The 23,538-nt window shown below is 34.4% G+C and overlaps 2 protein-coding genes across 2 annotated transcripts; one reads left to right on the top strand and one right to left on the bottom strand.

The window, feature by feature from the left end:
* The first annotated feature begins 2,810 nt into the window (after positions 1-2,810).
* On the top strand, positions 2,811-7,707 carry TPX2 (targeting protein for XKLP2). The gene is made up of 19 exons (XM_039032991.2): positions 2,811-3,117; positions 3,669-3,751; positions 3,849-3,968; positions 4,044-4,087; positions 4,185-4,454; positions 4,531-4,627; positions 4,726-4,917; positions 5,010-5,183; positions 5,294-5,356; positions 5,447-5,527; positions 5,617-5,772; positions 5,855-5,989; positions 6,079-6,159; positions 6,245-6,364; positions 6,457-6,623; positions 6,740-6,848; positions 6,945-7,004; positions 7,081-7,175; positions 7,284-7,707. The coding sequence occupies exons 1-19, from the start codon at positions 2,955-2,957 to the stop codon at positions 7,399-7,401; spliced, it is 2,328 nt and encodes a 775-aa protein (XP_038888919.1). The 5' UTR covers positions 2,811-2,954; the 3' UTR covers positions 7,402-7,707.
* Positions 7,708-7,866: 159 nt separating this feature from the next.
* On the bottom strand, positions 7,867-9,488 carry LOC120078695 (squamosa promoter-binding-like protein 4). Its single transcript, XM_039032992.2, has 2 exons — positions 8,872-9,488; positions 7,867-8,374 (listed from the first exon to the last, which is right to left on the bottom strand). Exons 1-2 carry the CDS (start codon positions 9,201-9,203, stop codon positions 8,143-8,145), a joined length of 564 nt encoding a protein of 187 aa, XP_038888920.1. The 5' UTR covers positions 9,204-9,488; the 3' UTR covers positions 7,867-8,142.
* Positions 9,489-23,538: the final 14,050 nt, after the last annotated feature.

The raw sequence follows: 23,538 nt of genomic DNA on the forward strand, positions 1-23,538 counted from the left end.
GCTACAGAATGAGTTACCATCCACATCACCCATCAGTTTAGCCCGTGTGCGTGTTCCAACACCCACGCCCTACCCTTGACTATGCGTCCAGCTGTCCATTAACTTGTCATTGTTTTGTCATGATTCATTAGCAAATTGGTGAGCTATTTTGAGTCCAATAAAAAATTTCATGATTTTTTAGCTAGAAATGTCATCTATAGGAGCTATTTGAAGATGATTGGTTTTAAGGGATTATCTAGGGAATAACCAAAGGTTATAATTTTATTTTGAAACCAAACAAATATCGGAGTAGCCTACAAACCCTTTGGAGTCATCTTGTAATGGCGAGTGACAAATGTTTCAAAAATAAATTCATTTCCAATTTATGATCAAGATTTCTAGTGAAACGAGTTACTTAACTGAATGATGTGCTTGAGCATGACTTACTTCTCACGAGTTTTATGGTTATTCCCAAAATGGTATGTTTCAAACATTGAACTTTAATGGTCTATTCCTAAAATATTATGTTTACAAAGAAAAGGAAATTGTTCTTCATGATTTTATTTTATAGAATGTTTATGGATTAGCTAAAATATGTTGTAAGGATTCACTTTAAACATTGATATGTATATGCATGTTGCGAATGCTAAGTTTGGAATGACTAGTTTTCAGACCATTATGCTTTGTACCCTAAATATGTTTAGCAGGATCCCCAATACTCAAGAATAAAATAAGGTATGCGGGAAGTCCAATATTAAAATATATTATAAGTATTTTGGGATCCACCTTAGGACATATATAGACTTTGGGTCATGTAAGTGGTGCTAAACCCTTTGGGGGAATTCTATGTGCATGTATAAGAGTTATTGACTCTGATTGTATTGATTTTACTCTGCGTCAGCTAAGGTTAAGGACGTTTAGTATATTGAACTTACTCTACTTCAACTAAGGTTTTGGCAAAAAGTTAATATGAGATTTATTGATTTTAGTCATATGAAGATGATTTCTATGTTATCATGATTTATTGAGTTTTTTGACCCTTAAGCATGTTTACGAACTCCGAGGTTATGGAAATATGTTTCTAACCTTTGAATATTTATAAAAGTTTTTAACTAGTCACTCATTGAGCTTCCTAGCTCACTCTTTTCAAATGTTATTCTTCCTCCAAGTAGTGAAAGAGTTCCTGGAGCCTAACCCACATAAGTCTCGTCTGCCACAACTTTAAGCTATCAGCAAGCAAAGTTTCTTAGTCTTAGCATGTATATAGTCTTGACTAGTCTGGCATGTCCATAGTAGGGAGTGAGAGAGTGGATGTAATTGTATGTTTGGCTATGGAGTTGGTTTTTGGGTTGATATATGTTTATGTTACGTATGGATTGTAGTAGTTGTTGAATGCCTATGAGGTTGTGTTCATGTATGGAAATATGCAAATATAAATATGAGGTGGATAATGAATGTGTTTAATAGGGTTGATATTTACTATTTTCACATCTCCTTCTAGGTTAAAAGAGTAATTTGAAAGGGAGTGTGACAATTTGTCTTAATCATATTTGCATGTCTCAAGATGTCTCCCATTCTTCTCCACTTATTGTAACAAGTTACTTCAAATATTTTAATATATAAAAAAATAAATTTGAGAAATTTTACAATTTGAGTTGCAATGAACCGCACTAAAAAACTTGAAGCTATTTCATCTGTTTTTTTTCTTCAATAACACTTTTACTATAATCAATGACAATCGTTTATTGTTAATTTATTATTCATTAGTAAGTAATCAATTAATTTAAGTGTAGATTAATCAACAATATCTCAATTGGTTAACATATAATCCTTTCACAACACGATCATAAATTTAAATTCTTCACTTCACGTGCTAAAAAAATGTAAGTAAAATTTTAAGATTTAGGGTGTATTTAGAATACTTTTCTAAGTAATTGAATTAAAAAGATAAGTTATTTTGAAAAAAATTCACCGGTTAGACAACCACCTAAAATGGATTTTGAAAACATGAGTTTATAAAAATTGTTTAGGATAAAACTTGAAATCAACTTTTAGAAAGATGAATTTTTGAGTGGTTGATCTCTTCCTAATTTGTATGAGAAACTCCGACCACCACCTCCAACAACCACCGTCGACCAATCTCCAACCACAATCTTCGACGACCACCGCCGACCACCACTTTCGTGTGACCGCTTCCAACCACCTCTACCCACCATCTCCCACGATTACTGTCGACCACCTTCGAGCATCATTTTTGACGGACGCCGATCAACTCCAGCCATCACTTCATCGAAAAATTCTTTTATAGTAATTTAAAATTAATAAAAACACTTTTGATATACAACAAACTAATTAAACTTTTACATAAACACTTTTAAAAAAGAATTGTCAAACGCATGTGTATTTTTATTTTTAAAGAGTTTTTAGCAAAGGTGTTTAAATGAAAATGTATTTTTGAAAAAACATTTTTTTTTTCCCAGGTAATTCCAAACAGACAATTATTGGAAGGATAGAACCAAGGGCATACTTGTAAATATACCGATAATTTTATTATCAACCAATTTGGGCCCTGCTTTGTTCGGGCTTGCAATCTAATGAAGACTCGTAGTTGGGCCTCACTTCAAGGAGATCGACGTCGTCGTTTTGATGCCTAGTCGGTCCGCTTGAAAACGACGTCGTATAGCGGTGTAGAGTGAAATATAGCCGTTAAGACTAGAATATGTTACCAAAGAGCTCCCTAATATGGCCGTTGGACAATTCCCAATATTTGAAATTTCCAACCGTTAGAGATGCTGATGAGCGTTTATACTTCTCTCTTCTCCTCATTTATCACTTTCACTTGTGCTTCTCTACAACAATAATACCTCCTCTTCTTTCTCCTCCAGACACGAGAAATTCAATATTTTTTCTTCCTTTTCTCCAGTTATACTCTCCTAAATTATCTCTGTTCTGGAGAAGGAAATTCGATTTCATCCATGGCTACGGTTGATGATCCAAGTAGCGATCTCTCGATTATGATTGACGAAACGTATGAATTCTCTGCACCTCGCTTCTTTGATTTCGTCAATGGCGAGTCTGAGGAGGATAAGTGCCAAGCTGAACTCTGGTTCGACACCGCTCTCACCTATGCTCCCTCACGTATGTTTCCATCTCTTACTTCTAACCTAATCCTTTTTCCTCGTTCTCGTTCTTGTTCTTTTTGGTTTCTTGAAGTGGAATCAATGATTGAATCGATCTTAGGGAATTAAGTTCCATTTTGGAATTTTTTTTAGGGTTTTAGTGGTTACTGAGGGAGTGTGCGTCTCGAATTGTATGATTATGATGAGATTCCACCCATTTTTCCTCCTCCTTTGTTGGTATGAGAGTGAGAGTTAATTTCGAAAGGAAGTTTAGGAAATTGAACCTTTCTTTTTCAAGATTTGGCAGTTACGAAAGTTTAACATAGAGCTTCCTTTTGACTTTGAAAGAAATTAGAATGTGCGTATCTTTTGGTTTGAATTAGTGTAAAAGAAAGTAACAGTGAAATTCGGAGTAACGGTCACAAAACTTTAAAGCAAATCAAGCCACTCCTTTAGGGCACTGAATCAATTAAATCGTGGTTATTTTATCAATTGAGAACTGGATATTCAATTAGTTTATGTTGATATGAAACCATGGAGATAACTTGAATTCCGATTAATCTTTTACAGCTTGTATGCCCAAAATCAAGACTGCTAGATCGATTAAGGTTGAGAACTTATGCGATTTCAACCAAGCGGAAGAAATGCAGAAGGTAGCGATTTCTTTCATTTTGTATAGGATGCGTCGTATATGGACTTAAATTTTAAGGGTCTCTGATGCATATTTGTAAAATTTAATTCTTTACACAGAATTTAGAGCAATCTGGTACAAGCTCGGTTGATACGGTTGATCCAACCACATCTCAAACTGTAATTCTGCCAAGTGAAACTAACAAAGAGTTAACTCCTAGCGAGCCCAGAGAAGAAAAGGTTTGTTATTGTTAGAGTTACTAACCAACTTGTCCCTTGTTCTTTGTTTCTTGATCATACTATTTTTTTTTTCAGGCGTCTATTCAAAATGACACTACTCGTACTTGTGAAGATGGAAGGTCAGTTTATTTGTTCGATTGATTTCTCTTCTCTCTCAATAAAAGAGGCCAAACTTTCTCACTCTCTTCTTTGGCTAACTTTTCTGCTTTCATGTAGAGGAACTTCTTCAAATGGTGGAATCGAACTAAAAGATCATGAACAGAAGCGAGGTGGATCATCTAAATATAAATTTCAAAATGATGCTTGTACTCCACTCCCAACTTTGAGTACTCACAAGGGCGAACAACGAACTAAAGGTGCCACTGCTAAGAAGCAAGAGACAGCGAGAAAGATTGCCAGTATGGTGAAGAACCCATCGGCTCTGAAAGCCAGAAGCCATTTGCAGTTATCACAAACTAAAAGCGTTAAACCAAATAGTGTGAAGAGGTTAGATTTTTCTGTTCAATCTGTATGATATTAGACTTTTGATGGCAGGAAGTGTACTGACTAAACGATTCCACAGGGAAACTAACGTGAAAGACACAAGTGGAAATTCATCTTTAGCTCAAGAGAATCAGGCAATTAAGCGGCAAAAGTTAGATGGTGGTCTGTCGAGACAGGTGACTGTCTATTGTTACGTAGTTTGATCCCTAAAATTGTGTATTGATGTTCCTTAGGCTGTGACTGATATAATTTCCATAAACTCTCTGCGTTTCAGATTCTCAATGTTAAACCCCATACTTTGCCCCACAAGTCAAAAGTTGGCGCCTCTAACTTGTGTTCTTCAGTTGCTGACAAAACTAAGAAAGAAGAAAGGAAAATTTATGTTCGAGAACCAGCACCATTCGTTTCAATGGCTGAAATGATGAGGAAATTCCAGTCAAGTACCAGAGACTTATCATTGCCTCATGTAAGTATCTTAAATCAATCCTATCTTCTCTCCTCCCCACGTCTCATCTGATCTGCATTTCTTCGACAATAGTTGATCATTTTTCTTTACAGGATGCTGGTAGTTTTACACAGACGAAGCCCAAACTGACTTTGACTAGGCCAAAGGTTCCTGAATTTGAAACAGCTCAAAGAGTTCGCTCTACCAAGGTGAAGAGTTCAGCTGAGCTAGAGGAGGAGATGATGGCCAAAATGCCCAAGTTCAAAGCTAGACCGCTCAACAAAAAGGCAAATATTGGGAACTTTGACACTTTGCACCATTCTTCTTGTTTTTTTATTTAGTTGATTGACGATAGGCACACTGAAATGATTTACCTGGACGTTGTGTTTCGACATAGATCTTGGAAGCTCCCAAAGTACCTGTAGTACCGAGAAGCACACCCCAGCCTCCTGAATTCCAGGTGAGAGAGCGAGCGAGCATGAAAAGAAACAGTGATGGCGAATTTTAGAGTTTCACTTCGATTGGCTAATCGATTACATGATTGTTTCAGGAATTTCACCTTGAGACAATGGCAAGAGCGAACCAACATGCAGATTCAGCTTCAGTAATCTCTACAGAATCGTCTCGTCAGGTTTTAAGAAGTCCATTTCAGTAGTATATTTTTCCCCAGCATCCTATTCAATCAGCTGAATTTAGTGGTGTTTTCAATTTTTTCTTCAGAATAATCAATGGAAGCCTCATCTTACCGAACCAAAGACCCCTGTTCTGCACACATCACTAAGGGCTCGTCCACCACGGGCTAAGAGTTTCCTTGAAATTGAACAAGAGGCGCTGGAGAAAATTCCCAAGTTTAAAGCAAGGCCATTAGATAAAAAGGTGTGTGTGGCTTGGCTACATGAAATCAACAGTTTGTTTAGTTCAATAGGATTAATTTATCTTCATTTCTGACCTGCTGCAGATATTTGAAAGTAAGGGAGAGTTGGGGGTGTTTTCTAACATGAAAAAACATGTAACAATACCGCAAGAATTTCATTTTGCAACAAACGAGAGAATTCCTCCACCACCAACTGTTGTTGCTGATCTGTTCGATAAGGTAGTAGCTGTTCGAGTTCTTAAAGTTCTAATGATTGTCATTGTTTACAGTGACAAATACGTTATCATCATCTTTTATTTTCCTTGCAGCTCTCAATAAGTTCCGAAACTCGCAGCGAGCATCCATTGCCAAGAAACACCAGGCCAAACCCCTTCCATCTTTACACAGAGGTAAGTGGTCAACCAATCTTATTAAACAACAAGATCATAATTGGAGTTCGATTTTTTCACCTTTTTTACTTCTTGATGGCATTAGGAAAGAGGGGCTGAGAAAGAAAGAAAATTCTTCATGGGACTTGTGCAGAAGAAATTGGAAGAGGAAAGAGCCGCCATTCCAAGGGCCAACCCATATCCTTATACCACCGATTATCCTGTGGTATGTGTATAACCAACAACTTCTTGTCAAATTATGCCTGCTATGGATGGAGATAGAACCATCACGCTAATGAATAACTATTGTTTGAGCAGATTCCACCAAAACCAGAGCCCAAACACTGCACCAAACCTGAACCCTTCCAACTGGAAAGTCTGGTGAGGCATGAGGAAGAAATGCAGAGGGAAATGGAAGAAAGACGGAGAATAGAGGAAGAAGAGGCCAGAATGAGGGATTTCAGGGCTCAGCCGGTTTTGAAAGAGTAAGTAACACTACATTTACTATGTACACATATCATACACATATCATAAAAACCGTGAAAGATCAAAATTTTAAAGCCTCTAAGAGGATAGTAAGTGTATTCTGTAAACTTGGCAGGGACCCAATTCCACTACCAGAGAAATCTCGGAAGCCCCTCACACAAGTTCAAGAATTTAATCTTCACGTTGATAATCGCGCTGTGGATAGGGCAGAGTTTGATCAGAAGGTGCTATATTTATGTGTAGTTTGGATTTAATGTCACATTTTCTTAATAATTACAAAGATAATTTTTGTTTGCTAATTTTGAAACGACCCTTGACAGATCAAGGAGAAAGAGATGATGTACAAGAGATACAGAGAAGAGAGCGACGCAGCAAGAATGGTTGGTTATTCTTCTCAGAGATCTCTTGCATTTCATTCTTTTGCAATATTTAAACAAACATGTAAATTATTTCCAGGTGGAGGAAGAGAAAGCATTGAAACAACTGAGAAGAACACTGGTTCACCATGCTAGACCAGTCCCCAAATTTGACCATCCATTTCACCCCCAAAGGTTAGATAACAAAAGCCAATTTAGCGTCAAGCTTCTTGTGATTATTTACACCATCTTCTTTTGTCTGATTTGAGTATATCATCATCTTCCCGTGTGAAAAAAACATAGGTCCCTCAAGGAAACTACAAAGGCCAAGTCACCGAAGTTACGCGTCCTTCAAAGAAGAAAGGAGAGCCAAAATTTGATTAAAGTTGCAATGTCCAGCCCTGCAACTCAGTTAAGGTGATGAAATGTATCAGACCACAACCGGACCAATGTATGTTGTTCAAGAACTCTTGAACCCCCCCCCCCAGTGTCATAAGGGGCTGCATGAATGAGATTCTTCACTTTATTATATGTGTATCAATTTTCTATTCTTTCACTGTGTCACCGTGTAAAGAATTGATTTGGGAAATTAGAGGTAGAGATAGATTCAAATTCCCATTTTCTTTGTCTGACAAAAAACATATAACAAAGGGGACCAGCAACCTGATGTTTGTAAAATGTGGACGAAATTTTGTTATAAAACTCATCTGGGTCCATCATTTTTTTACTTTTTCACGAGTGCTAATTTTGTCAGATAGCCGAATCTGGTTATATGGAACACGTGATATTGTGATTAGAAAAACTGAATGTATATCTCTCTGCAATTATTACCGAAGTAGTATCCTAGTCTGAGCAGTTAGTGCATCACATGTGAATCAGAAGAAAGTTGACAAATATGATTTTGTGGTTGTGTTATTCATAAGGCAGGCAGAACCAGAAACAAGATCAATCTGATTTTCTGATGAACCAGATCTTTACACTTTTTTATGACAGATAATGATCAAAGTTTGGCAATAATATTCTTGAGCTTAATGGATAAATCCTCTAACAAGGCACTTCTTTCTTGATCTTGCACAGACCTCCCTGATATTCATAAACATCCCTAGACCTGACAGAAGAGAGAGAGCATGAGCAGATAGATAGCTATATGTTTGTTCATAACTTATCTGATCTGGAAGTGTTTATATGAAGCATTTTCTTGAATGGTCATTTGAATTCTTCCCTTATCATCAACCTGACCACAGACACTGTCCTTCATCTGTGTTCCAGTCCCTTTCCGGATTGAGCATTCGGCATTAGACTCAGCTGAGATCTTCCTTCGACGCTCGTTGTGGCCAGCCAGACGTCTCCGACAACTCCTTTTCGCTTCGTCGAATTCTGATAGCTCATGAAATCTACATTCAAAATTCCAAACTCAAGAACTTAGAACTGATCTTACATCAGAAATTTAGGGAGTTTTTGAGGCGCCAAGTTACTTAATATAGTTAGTGGTTATAATAGTTGTTTGTAGGTTATAATAGTACATAATTTGAGTGCTAACTATTTTAGTCTGGATAGAAAATCGTTAATATAGTAAGTATAACAAAGAGGGAAAGAGATGAGTAAAAAATAGTAAACATTGTTGCAAGTAGAAAATTTTGAAATAGAAATACGGTAGTTATAAGTTATAATAGTTAACACCAACTAATATGAAGTGATATTAGCTCTATTATAATTGGAGCTTGGTGGGCTATTTATTAGCTCACTCGACAACGTACTTCACCCACTTGAAATTAGGGCCAAAACACCTACGTAAAGTTTTTGGACATCTTCCAAATGGTACTATTGTGTTAAAATACAACAGTTATATCTAAGTATCAAGTAAAAAAGCAAAGTTATGTTTGTTCCAAACCTGCTACATTGCTGACAAAATCTCTGTTTGAACCCACCCACAAGCACAACCTGAGATTTGGCATGAACTTCACAAACCTTATGCCTCCTATGGTATGGTTTAGCTTCATTAAGATCAGCCACACACTTCTCAGCTTGACAACACCGCATCCCGCCGCTACCGCCCGCCGCCTTCTTACCGGAACCACCACCACCAATTACTATACCCTTCCTCTTCTTGTCGTCATCATATTCTCCATCTTCATCCTCCTTCTTCACCCTCTCATTCTCCATCACTCTCTCCCTGTGTTTCTGATGATGATGAATTGTTGTTTCAATTTTACCAACATCCATAAAAGAATCCACAAAGAGCAGATGAGAAGAGAAGATTCCAAAAGGGATATGAGAGGTGGAAGAATTGTAGAAGAAAAAATAAAGGGGAAGGAGGAGTTTTAAAGAGGGAAAAGAGAAGGGAGGTAAAGCAATGGACCACAAAACACACTCCAACACACAAACACTTGGACATTTTACGCTTTTATCTTCCTTTTTCTCTTCTTTATTTGTGAATCCGTGTCTGTTTTTGCAGCTGTTGCCTAATGTCGTACACAGGGGAGAGGGTAACGAGGAATGTTCAAAGACAAAAAAGAAACCTACTTTCTCTCACTCTCTCTCTCTCTCTCTTTAATTGTATGATGTACGAGCTTTCTCGTGAGTGGTGGGGTCCTGCGGAACAGCGACAGAAGCTCTGTGATGGCTATGTTAGGTCCAAATTGAGGGTTTGGCGGGAGAGAGAGGGAGGACTTTGTTGGGATTTAGTAATTTTTTATCAACGTACCCGAAGCTCAAATGTTGGTTTAAGTTTGGTTTAGACTCGATCGAGGTCCGATTTGAAGTCAAAATTTGATTGACCCAATTTATTTATTCATTAAACTAGATACGAATATTAATCTTGATAACGTAGGTGAATTTGTTTTGTGTTTGTGAAGGAACGATTGGAGTCTAAGTACAACGAGTTATTTGAATTGGTAGAAGGTTGATATGTTTTGATTGCATATTAAGATTGATTTGAATTAACTTTTCAAATATTTTTTTAAAAAAATGTTTTTAAGCACTTAAAGAAGTAATTTCAAATCAACTCTCAATTGTAGTAGACCCTAGTTAGAATCAATACTTCCACATATTACGACTACATAGGAGACATCTTTATTTTTTTTCTCAATCACATGTTGCAGTTATTCTTCAGTTTTTTGTTGAGATCTATTATATGGAGGTATTCAAGTTGGAACACTAATCAATTTCTAGGTTTCGTTGTAAACCTAATTGGTTACTTCCAATTACGTAAATCAATAGTTCAATCCCCACTTAAAAATAGGATAATATGAAATTATGTATTAAAAACAATGCTATCTCTAATTATAGTCTTCTAGGAAGAGGCATTGCTATGTAATTTGCAAAGAAATTATATAGCTATCTAATTGTATCACTCCCTTGTTACATGGTGAATTTAGAACGTCCATAATTTTCGATGTTAAGTTTAATTATGCATCTATTATTCACTTTACTTTTATGGTCCGTTTGGTTCATGCAAATAAGAGGTGAGAATGAGAAATGATATTTTATTACTATATTTCCAAGACATTTCATTTTCCATCTATGGAAGTTTTTCATAACCACTCAAATAGATGGGTTCTCTCCATTTCCAATGGTTTTTTTCTCTATTACTTTTTACCTTTTCATTTTATCTGCTTTTCTTCTTTGTTGATATTGGCTAATTTATTTAATTTTTATAAATATGTTTACATTAAATTATAATTGACATGTATAATTAATTTTATTAATAATAATGCTAATATAATAATTTATTCTATTATTATGAATTAATATGTAAAACCATAATCTTTAAAAAAATATATATATGAATAATCATAATTATATTTGCTTAAATCTCTTTTTATTGGTAATATATATTAACATCATAAATTATTTATTAAAATTATTAATTAGTTTTTAAAAAATATTGATTAATTAACTAATATTAAAATAAGTTAATTTTTTAATTAAATAATCTTGTACACTTGTACTTCTAGTTTTAATATATAATTATAGTTATTTTTTAAAATTAAAAACATTGCTTGATTTAAAATCAATTAGTTTATATCAACTTCTTTTGTATATATAGGACTTATGATTGTCAATAAACAATTAGTTAATTAACTCTTCAAATAACAAAACTACAAAAGAAAGAAAGAAAGAAAATAGATATTTAAATCAATTACCAATATTTTTTAATAAAACTTGATAATTTACATGTGCAATATAAAAAAAATTAATTGATAATAAATATATTAAATTTGAGGGTGAGTGAGTAAATTCAATTGTGAGATGACCTTCCTTAAATGATCTAAAAGTGAGTTCAAGCTAGTTGTTTCAGGTTTAGAAGTGAGAAGGTAAATATATAGTGTTGTGAGATAATCGCGAGATAAAAAAAAATGCCTTAAAATCCAAACTAAAATATGTGCATACCCACCCCAAATCACCTAAAACAAGTATAAAAATGATTTGGAGTTAAACATTTCAAATTTGGAAGTTGGAAGAATATTGCGAAATGAGATAATTACAAGAAAAAAACAGTACCTAAATAATTCCCCAAGGGGCTGTTTGATAGCCTCCATGGAGTTGGGTTGGGTGGGTTTTTTTGTTTGATAGCTACTTAAAAGAAAATGGTGGGTTTACTTACCCACCGTTTTACTTACCTTTTCTCTTCTCATTTCACATTCCATTTTCAATCGTTTTAATTATACTCCCCCTTTTTTCTCTTTCTCCTCCCGTTGCACATGTTCATTACTCATCTCTCTCTTTTCATCTTCTCTTTTCTTTCGCCGTTTGGTTTGTCTTCTTCATCTCGTCTCTTTGTTCTCCCTTCAGCTCAAATGGGTTGTATTCCTCTCAAACATCATTCTATATTCGAATTTTCTTGCTCAATAATGTGTTTCTCTTCTTTGGTTTCTTTATATGTCAATATTTTTTAGATCCGGTAGATAAGAATGATTTCCTAGTAGATCTAATGATATTTTGGTGGATCTAACCATTCTTTTTAGATCCAACTATTTTTTAGTATATATGAACGATTTTATAATAGATCTAATTTTTTTCTGTTTAGATCTTTTTTTTTTTTAGTATTTGGTTTCTCGTTGAAGATTTGTAAGTTGTCGTCTTAATTTTCTCATGTTTTATTTGTCCTTGCATGTTTGATTTTTCGATTGTTGTTGGCTCTGTACTTCGTTCGATTCTGGACTGTTCTGATTTAGCTTCCGTTCCATTTTGGGTATTTTTTTACTTACATGTTTATGACTAACTAGAGTTTACTGTTACAAGTTATTCTTGGTCTCTTACAATTTGTTCCCACTTTTGTTTTCACTAGATTGAGTTATATTTTTTTAATCTATTTATATTGTATTTACTTCTCTTTGTTCTTCCTTCCCTTGTTGATATCCGTTCTGTTTCCTGTCTTCCATACTTTTTTTTCCAGATTTTCTCTTGTCGCTTCAATAATAAACAACGTGTCCTTCCCTTGCCATTTTTTTAATGTTTTTTCATAAAAAAAATGGACGACGAGTGCATTCTTAGTAGGGGAAACTGACCATATTATTGGAGCTTGGGGGGGTCAATCCACCTCAACAACAAGTTTGTTTTTTTATCTTTTTTTTCCCTAAAGGCCGATGATTATTTGTTCAAAAAATCTATAGTCTCATATTTGAGTATGATTTTTGGACTGCTTTGTAATTTCCTTCTCCATACATATTCAATCTGTTTTGTGTTCTACGTCTGATGAATGAATTTTTTTCTTTGTTCCACTAAAACTATTTTCAGTAATCAACTAAATTCAATTTTCGTACATTGAAATTTAACTTCAATTTTACAAGTGTTGAAACTGTTTATTTTCTTTGCTTGGAGTTGGATTTGTTCCAATGAAATAGCTATATCAAATCATGAGGCCTTCTAATCTTTATTATTATGTCCATTCATGTGTGAGATAATATTATATTGTATTTATGTCCAATTTCAGCTTAACCATTGAATTAATATTGACCTGACCATTACTTAATTTATTTATTTCTGAGTTGACTCTCTTTATTTTGGGTGTATTGTACTGTTTGAACTTATTGAGGTTAAGTGCACTTAAGTATACCTAACTTTCCTCACCAACCATCCTTATTGTAGACTTTTGAGACTTCTCCACAGCCTCCTATGGTAAACTAGAAGGAATCTGTGAAGGCTTTGAGCGGAACGTGGGGATCGGTCCCAATTTTAATTTCATAGAATCACATAAATTTTATAGAACAGAAACACTATGCATAATCATTAATTTACAACATGCATTAATAAGAAAGAAAAAGGAAGAATAGGGTTTAGAAACCCTTACCTTTGAAGAACTTTGCTTCACGTATTTCCTCTCTAAAGTGATCACAAACAAAACAATCTCCTTGAATCAAGATGGCCACCACCAAAAGATCTTCCTCCGTATTCTCTTGAGGGAAGAGAATCTCTAAGGAGTTATGGGCTCTTAGGTTTTTGGAAGAGAGGACATTAAGAGGAGAGAGTTTCTAAAAAAAAAAATAATAATAAAAAAAATCTCAATTTCAATGAAATCTCTCTCTCTCTTTTTTTTTGTTTTTGGGTCTTATGTGAAGCAGATGAAGACGTGAACTGACTTCTCACGTTCTTGAGAGAATTAAGGGGAGGGAGTTACAACTCCTTATTAAATTCAAAAAAATAAATAAATAAAACTAAATTAATTTAATTATTTAACTAATATATAAAAATATATGATTACTACCTTACCATATATTATATATATTGAACTATATATTATATCAAATATAACACATAATCTATAGTTTTATATTGTATCAAATACAATATAACCTATAATTTAATTCTCTCATCAATGGTATTTTATATAAATCCCAATTATAATAAATTCAATTATATGATTCCAATTCACATAATTAATATTTGAATATATTCAAATATTTATTTTCTCTCAACTAAACTTTATATTATAATGTATCAAATACATTATAGTAATTATATCATATATAATGAAATTAAGTTAATTATATCACATATAATTAATTTTCTCATTTAATTTGAACAATTCAAATTAATCCAAAATTGATTCTCATTAAATCCCTGTTGAGCTACAGAAGGGACCTCATTGACCTGTAATTTGAAGCTCCAATGGTACTTGGATAATTAATTGAACTCTTTAATTAAATTATCCAACATCCATTAACTGTCGATCACTCCATTAAAGACCGACAACTGCACTTTTCGCACTACAGATATATTTATGTATCCATTAGATATAATTAGTCAACAACGCGATAACCCTTCACAAATTGCTCATAAGTACAGCTAGGCCAAAATTACCATTTTACCCTTGTAGTTACATCTAACTCCTTAAGTATCACCGATAACAATAAGTCATAGTCCAACTATGACCACAGAATCAGCCCTTACAGGAGCAATTTATCTACTTACTCCGACATCAGGGAAGGAGTGAATTCTGTCTTGTGTAGCTGTGTTCCCAGCTCCCCAATCAGACGAATCCCCAAAATGATAGGCATATTAAGTCGCCGTTCTGGCTACTCTCACCCATGTAAATCATAGGACCGCCTTCATAGGTAAGAGTTTACAACTCACTCAGGATTCAAGTCATGTCACTTATGATCATCCTCGTGAAATGTAAGTCTCTATTATTAACGACGTTATATAATAAGACTAGTCATTTCGTGGTCTGATCTTATACAAACTCTTTGTATATGATACCCCCGCTCACATGTCTCCACATGAATGATTAAGATAAGATCATTAGTAGCAGGATCAAATCATTTGTAGCACTTTACAACACTTGTAACATCTACAAAGCGGATTGTATCCGTAGTGTCATTATGATAAGATACCCAGTTTTATTCATATACTACAGACCGTTTAGGTTATCATTTAAACACGATTCACCTGTATGTCTCTACATACATGTTTAAATTACATATAATAACCTAGGATCTTAGTTTATTGGATTGAGTAAATGCTCATCAAATAACAATTATTTTATTAATAACAAATTGTTTATACAATGTTTACAAACTACGAGAGTATAAGAGAGATTTAGGACACCAATCCCAATAAAACTATGTTGATACATCCCTGCTCTAACCTTTTTATTTCAACTTTTTCTTAAACTGTTTTACATTCTCATATGTGTTGTTTGGTTGTTGCAATATATTTTGTTTCCTTCTTCCAAATCTAACTTCAACCTATTCCATCCATATAAGGTATGCTTCCTTCTTTCCTTATAATCAAAGTAAGATTTGTCGCTAACATTTTTATATTTTTGTTAGGCCCTAAACCGATTCTTTTGTCCCCCTAGTTGTGGACTGTCTCGACCTTCATTCACTCCGAGCATAATCAAAGGTATGATCTATTATATTTTATTTCTACTTCAATCGTATTGATATACCTTATGGTCTATCTATACTTCTTTTTCTTCTGTGTAGGGCCCAAACTAATCGAACATACCTTTCATAACTAGTTTGAGGTTTGTAAGTTTTATGTTCGGAATGATCTTAGTTATATTGTTTGTTGAACTTAGGGACTGTTTAGTTGTAATGTATTATAGTTTTGTATTTATCACTTGCATGTTCAACTTATTGGGGACTATTTAGTCGTGAACTTTGATTTGTTGTAAATATTTAGAGGTTTGTTTTAATTTTCAATCTCTAAATTTCAATTTAGAATTCTATATATAATTTTAATTTGGTGCATTCCATATCCATTTTATTTTATATGACAATCTTCTGTGAAATTTAAAACTACACTTTCAATGTATATAGAATAAAAAAAAAACTGTTTTATTTATATAAAGAATAGTTGTACATACATAAAATTAATCTTCATTCAAATATCGGTAGATACAAAAAAAAAAAAAAAAAAAGAATGAAGGGAGACCAATTTTGAAGGAAACTTACATGTAATATTTTCTAATATGACATAAATTCTACGACAAAGAAAATATAAGTATAGAAATAAGCATAATATGAAAGTTAGTACTTTTTCAATATAAAAAACATAGGAATAAAATGAAAAAGGTCTTAAAATTACTCTTTAACAAGTCTTGAAATTTCTTTTAACAAGAATCAAGTTTTCAAATTTTCTATCATTAATTTCTAATATGAGAAAAAAATTTGCTTTTAAAAATCAAAATTTATTATTTATTTTTTGGGTGTGAGATGACAAAGGTCTTCCTAGAATTAATTTTGGGTACTTTGGTATTTTTGTATATATATATATTACAATTTTAGGTGATATTTATTATATTAATTATATAGAGTTGTTCTAGGTAATGTTATTAAGTAAGCCCCGAAACTATCATTACAAACCAACTTTAGATTATGCTTAAATTGTAGGCTAATGTGTTCTCAACTATTATAATAAATTTTAGACAGATCCAAAGATCTCAATTATTATAATACTTATGTAGATTTTTTCAACATGATTAGAACAAAGTGATGTTTGTAGCCAGGTAGATGTGTGTTGGTATTGAAGAGATGATAGCAATGTTTCTACACATTCTTGCTCACGATGTAAAAAATAGAGTAGTACACACACATTTTTCAAGATCTGATGAGGCGGTTTCGAGATACTTCAATGTAGTTCTCAGAGCAGTAATACAACTAGACGATGTGAAGAAAACACTAGTATGCACACATGTTCGGTCGTTTGTTATAATTTTTACAATGTTCAAAACAATGTAACTGTACAACACTATCACATTCTCACCATCATTATGAAATGGAAGGTAATTATTCTATGTGCAATTTCAGTTCCACATATACGATCCACATTATATAAACATAAACTGTTAAGTTATCTAGATATTCAACATTTATGTGTACAATATGTTAAATAATAATATTAAGTTAGCAAGATTCAGTATACATACATACCATATACCAATTCATAAGTAATTGAGCAGCAATATGATATGTATTTTGGTGGTATGTTTTACAGATTGAAGAAAATTAGAATTTTTATAGTTTTTGAAAAGAATATGTTATGTTTTACAAATTGAGAAAAAAAAATTGAGATTTTCAAGTCTATGTCATAAAAGATTTGAAAAAATAGGAATATAATTGAAAATTAATCAATAATAGCAAAAAATAAATATAATAAATAAAATAAAATAAAATAAAATAAGAACAAAAAAACAAAATATAAAAAGAAAAAAACAATCTCATTTACAAAAGCTGCATCAGATACCCGAACTTAACTCAATTCAACTCAACTTTGTACACCAAACACAAACAATAATTACCAACTCAATTCAACTTTGCACAACAAACAGAGACAATTTAACTCTCCAGATTATAATTACCAATTCAACTCAACTCTCTGCTTTTATCACGCACCAAACGCCCCCTAAAAGATGTTCCTACTCACCTCAAATCATCTAAAACACATATATAAATGATGTGGAGTCGGACGTTTCAAGTTTGTAAGTTGAAAGATAGTTGCAAGATTAAAAAAAAGGTACTTCAATGATAATGTGGATATGCCTTCTTCTAAGTGGTTTTTTCTATCTTACGTTTGGAATTAAAGTGTTTCATACAGAACAACACATAATAAGATAAATATTATGAGTGATTGTGTTTTATGTTGGGTTTTATGTCCTAAAACTTGCAGTTTGTAAAAAGATAAACATTTTCTATAGTCAATAAACTTATTATTCATTTTATAAATTGCATACATAAAAGTCTAAATCCAATAAACTAAGATCCATGACTATTATATGAATACTTGAACTTTATGTAGAGACATAAAGATGGATCAAGTTCGAGTAAATAGTATAAACATCTATAGTACATGATTAAGGTTGGGTACCTTATTTTGGTAACACTATTGGATGCGACCTACTTTGTAGTTGTTACAAAGAGTGGTAAAATGCTACAAACGAAGTGATCCTAATTCATACATGTTATGACATGAGGAGTGGAGGCGTCCTATGCAATGAGTTTGCATAAGATCGGACCAAGAAATGAGTCACTATTATTTTATAACGTTGTTTACTGTATAAGACTGACTATTTCACTTAGATGACCTAGGTTACTCGATCTTAATCCTGAGCTAACTATGAACTCCTGTTTATTTGGGATTATTCTTAGATTTGCATAGGTGAGGGTTGGCTCAACAACGGCGGTTCAATAAGCCTCCCATTTCAGGGGTAAGACTGAATAGATAGCTGGGGACATAGGATGCAAGATGGAATCCACGCCTACCCGATTTAGGGATAGAAAAAAGGTTGTTCTCTCAAGTACTAAATCCATGTCTTGAACAAGGGGCCCCACCCTCTCACTAGGCTGAGAGAGATTTGGTTTAGTGACTGGATCACAAACCAGTTGTTCATTAGAGGATCAGTAGAAACAAGACGTAATCTCGAGGGGTAAAATAGACATTTGACCCAGCCGTTATTACGAACAACCTGTGAAGGGTTGACTTACTAATTATGGTTAAATCATGTGAACATAATATATCTACAGGGAGCAGAGTTCAACTATGGGCTTTAGTGGAGTGACCCATTAGTTAACAAATGGGGTTAATTCGGTGTAATGAGTTTAGCCAATTAATCTTGGATCGTTGGAGCCCATGATATGTAGGTCCGCAAGGTCCCCTTACTAGCTCGTAAATGGATTAGCTTTAGAATAGTGTGATAAGTTAATTTGAAACGTTCAAATTAGAATTAAAGGAATTAATAATTATATGAGATATAATTACACGTTTAATTTTAAGAATTAAACGAAATAGGAGAATTAATATTTAAATATTTAAAGGTGGATTTGTGTAAAATTAATTTAATATTTGATATTAAATTAATTAGAATTATTTAAATTGTTTAAATAATTATTTATTAATTTTATTAAGAAAATTAATTTTGTAAAATTAATAATATTTTAAATTTTAGAATTCAAATTGATTTTTAAAATTATTTTGGAAAAATTGAAAAAGTTAGAAAAACACAAAAATGGAATTTTTATTTTTTTTCATTATCATCTTCAACTAGCTCACACAAAATCCACTTCATTTTGGCTTCAATAACTCCAAGCAGGTGCATCTCATGCAACCATCTTCTTTGCATGAAGGTCCTACAATATATTGAGAAGATTGGAGTGGAATTGGGGCATGCATCTATAGAATTTTTGTTGAAAATTCGTGTTGAAGAAGTTGTTCTTCAAGTGAGTTGTTGCAGTGAGTTATTCTCCAAGTTCCCTTCATTCAAGTTTATTTTGAGTCCCACAACTCAATCTAAAGCTCCAAAAGAATAGTGGGGAAGATCTTGAGGTGGTCTACAACAAGAATTGGAGAAGTTTGCAGCTAAGAATCAAGATTTCAAGAAGTTCTACAAAAGTATGGCTTGAAACCTTCTTGCTATAGTTTGAGTATGCTTTAGTTACTGCCAAAATTAATGAATTAGAGTGCTTATTGATCCTTGTTGCTTCCGTTACTTGTTGATATACTCCAACATTTCATACATGTCCAAGAACAAATAATAGAACAAATATTTCGAGTGGGTGTATTTCATACATCTCAAACAACAATGAAAATAACTAAAGTGTCCAACATTTTAAATAAATAAATAAAAATACTAAAGTATCCATGCCTCCATATTTTCTTCGTCTCTCATCTCATACACCACCATAAAGAACTAACTCCGAACATGGTCCATCATTTAATTATCCAAGAGTCTTTAGTTGTTGCAAAAATTGATTTGAAGTTAGGCATTTCAAGTTGCGAGATAAAAAAAAATAGTACCTAGAAAACTCTCTAAAACATGTTCTTACACATGAAATCACTTACCTATGAAGCATATACACAAATACGACTATATGATATGGATACGATTGAATACGGCGACTCTTCAATTTACGTCTAAGGATGCGTCATTTTTATATATATATATTTTTTAAATATATATTTCTAAAAAACGAGGATACTGATACGTTGAAGATACATTTTCTTTTTCTTTAAAAAAATCTAGGATATAGATAAATTTAGCATACAAGTTTATAACAATAACACAAAATAGAATACTGTAAACCCTGAACTCTAAGTTTCCTAGATAAGCATGTTTAGCCAAGGGAATGTTATATTAAATTTTTAACCAATGGAAATCTATGTGTATTTATAGGAGTTGTGGAGAAAGGAAAGGAAAAACATATTAAATGAGGAAACTCATTTATTGGTTTGTCTGGAGGCACTAAGTATGGGGTGACGTGGCAGTTTAATCCTTAAACTCAGGAGCTGGCAGAAAGATGAAAAGAAAGAGAAATTTTAAAAGCTTGGTTTCGGCAATTGGCATGAGAAAATTTAGTGAAATCAGCACCATTTGAAAGCTGGGAGAATATAGTTTTTGAAGTTGTCTTGCCGGAGAAAGATTTCAGAAGGAGAAAAACAAAAAGTGAAAAATTTGTAAAAGAGGCAGAATCTCGGATTAATCAGGGCCCAAGATGAAGATTGGAAGCTCTAAGCCAAACTATAAGGAATTTTCGGCTGAAATTTTAAGATAAGAAATTAACTCAATTCTAAACAAGTTTGTAGAAGGAAGTTGCTTGAAAAAAGTTCTGGATTTTGAGTTATGAATTTTTGAACTTAAAACAGAAAATCTGTGCAGAAGCAGACAACTACTTGGGAAGAACAAGCAAACAGCTCACCGTGGAGAGCGAGAGCGAGATGAGGAGGATGAGAATCTCGCTCAGGATGATAATCTCGTTGATTTTGTGACGAGGATCTCGCTCAAGAAGGAATTCTTGCTAGAAATTTGCGCTGAATCTCACTGGTGAGGAAGCAAAGCTTGTTAGAGGAGGTGAGTATCGCTAGGATGAAAGTTTTGCAAGGAAAAGCTTGATCTCGCTCATGATGAGGATCTCGCTCATGAGGATGAATTCACTCATGATGATTATCTCGCTAGTAATGATGAAAGTTCCATTAGTAAATGAATTATTTGAGGTATTTTGCTAAGAATTCTAAGCAGTTTAACCGGGAATTATGTCTTTTCAGGCCAAGAAGAGCTAGGAGAGGCGTATAAACCGTTAAGAGCCTTGACGAGCTGTGAGTGACTAAGTGAACTTAATATTTTCAATACTTATGCATATAAGGCCAAGTAAGTTACAGTGATGTTAATGGTATACTCCTTCAAGCAACAAATGATTAATGAATAGCTTAACGTATTTTCCCCGGCTTGTATATGTTTAACACAGGCCAAGGTATGTTGTGAAATCATTACAAAAGTTAAGTTTCTAATGTTGAAATATGCTTCCTAGAGGAAGGATATGATAGAATGAGTTCTTGTGTAAGTGACATGCAAAGAAACTTAATTTGATGCTATGAAATAACCTGATACTGAAGGACATGGAGAAAGTATCTGGGTAATAGTACCTAAGGTATTGACAGTACTTAGAAAACTCCACGTGCACGTAGGTAGTTCTGAATGAGAGGCCGAAGTATGGTTCTCCTAGGCCATACATCACCAAAGGGAGGCCGAAGTATGGGTCTCTTGGCCAGTAATAGACGTTAGGAGCTAGAACGTTGTAGGCTCGTTCTCAACTAAGGAATAATGATATTTAATGACGTCTAAGAATAGTTTAAAGCTATATTTAGAGAAAGTTTCTTGAGATACTCATCAATATATTTACATGTTTATAGTGATGTAATGCATGATGTAATATGATTCTATAGTCACTCACTGGGCTACTAGCTCACAGATTTTTTGTGTTTCCCTTTTTCAGGTAGCGGTCAGATTTCTCAAGGTTGATCCTGTTGCTGTTTGCCACTGAGGGGCCTGGCTTATTAAGAAGACTTAGGTTGATGATCCTACACATGTTTTGAGAGGGACTAGGGCTTTGTTAGAAATGTTTGGGCCCATCTGTGAATATTTTTCCCGTAGATGTTATGTCATGGTTGTATGCATGTGTTTATATAATCTTTGTAGAACCTTAAGGGGGCATGTTGTATGCGTATATTATTAATGTTTCAACAGGTTGGTATTTAGATCAGAAGGCTAAGGTAGTGGGTGTTGGCAGTAGGGCTAGTAACTACCACAGTCATATCCTCTTCCAGATTAATAGGGTAATCTGGGAGGGGGTATGACAAGTAGGTATCAGAGCATAAAATTTTGGGAATAGAAGGGAACGTTCATGCATAAGTCTAAGTACCTAAAGTGTGAGTCCCTAACATGTGTACACTGTAATAGGTGAAATGTCGAGGCAAGGTGGCAAACAGAGTAAGCAGACAGGAGGTAGGAATATTGACCCTACCAATAGGGGCTCGGAGGTTAGAAAGAACCCACTGGGTGGGAAAAAGAAGGTGAATGATCTAGTGGGTCAAGAAATGACATCTGAAGGAGAATCTAGTACTCCCCAAGCAAGGGCAGATTCTCAACTGGAAGACGTAGTTTTTTACAGGATAGCATGGAGGTTAGCAGTCAGTGTAGGCTCAGTATGAGCCGACCCAGAGAAGAAATATGGTATTGAGAGGTTTAAAGCCCTAGGGGCTGTGACATTTGAAAGTAGAGCAGACCAAGCTGAAGCTGAGTTATGGCTGGATGTAGTTGAAAAATGTTTCTATGTTATGAGTTGTCCAGAGGACAGGAAAGTAGGGATAGCCACCTTTCTACTACAAAAAGAAGCAGAGAAATGGTGGAAAGTGATATCCGCCAGACGAGCCAGTACAGATGCGATGTTATGACCTGAGTTCAGGAAGGCCTTCGAAGACAAGTATTACCCCGGCTCGTTCCGAGATGCGAAAAGGGATGAGTTCCTCAGACTAATGCAGGGAACGATGTCAGTGGCAGAATATGAGCAGAAATTTACAGAGTTATCACAGTATGCTTTGCCGATTATTGTTGAGGAAAGAGATAGATGCAGGAAATTTGAACAAGGTTTGAGGAAAGAAATTAGAACTCCGGTGACATCCACGTCTAATTGGCTAGATTTTAACCAGTTAGTAGAAATGGCGACACGAGTCGAACGGAGTTTAGCAGATGATGAGCAGTTGCCAAGGGGTAGTGAGGCAGTAGTAGGGCCTAGAAATAGGGGATCCTGACCTCCAGTTGCAACTTAGACTAGTGGAAGCCAATTCAGGGGAACAAGTTGGCAGGGATCTAGGAAAAGGAAATCGAGACCCTCGGCCAATACAGTTAGCCGACCAGAGATGCCACGAACTGGTGAGTCGGTAGCTAGCACAGACAGGAAACCGACGTACCTTAGTTGTGGCAAGAGGCATCTTGGAGTATGCTATAGTGGCAGAGGTGTATGTTTCCAATGTGGACAATCTAGGCATTTCAAGAGGGACTATCCCCAAGTGAACAGGGACGCCCCAACAGCACAACAGACAACCTCCCAGACAGTTAACCAACTAAAGGGCGCTGGAAATCGAGGCGAAGGGTCAAGTGGTGCTAAGCAGAAGGGTGTCATAGGTCAACCCCAACAGGGGCGAGTGTATACCGTGACACACCAAGAGGCAGCAGAGTCTCCAGATGTTGTGACTGGTAATGTCATATTATGTGAACAGTCTACACATGTTTTATTTGACCCTAGTGCCACACATTCATTTATATCCAGCATGTTTGCATCTA

Source organism: Benincasa hispida, chromosome 5 (assembly GCF_027475165.1).
Source record: "Benincasa hispida cultivar pf3 chromosome 5, pf3_genome.v1.1, whole genome shotgun sequence".
Classification (NCBI taxonomy): domain Eukaryota; kingdom Viridiplantae; phylum Streptophyta; class Magnoliopsida; order Cucurbitales; family Cucurbitaceae; genus Benincasa; species Benincasa hispida.

Coding starts and splice junctions, on each gene's coding strand:
- LOC120078695 (XM_039032992.2), bottom strand. CDS start 9,203: ATGGATGTTGGTAAAATTGAAACAACAATTCATCATCATCAGAAACAC. Junction 8,375..8,871: donor TTTTGTCAGCAATGTAGCAG/GTTTGGAACAAA, acceptor TTTTGAATGTAG/ATTTCATGAGCTATCAGAAT.
- TPX2 (XM_039032991.2), top strand. CDS start 2,955: ATGGCTACGGTTGATGATCCAAGTAGCGATCTCTCGATTATGATTGAC. Junction 4,918..5,009: donor GAGACTTATCATTGCCTCAT/GTAAGTATCTTA, acceptor TTTTCTTTACAG/GATGCTGGTAGTTTTACACA. Junction 5,990..6,078: donor TTGCTGATCTGTTCGATAAG/GTAGTAGCTGTT, acceptor TTTTCCTTGCAG/CTCTCAATAAGTTCCGAAAC.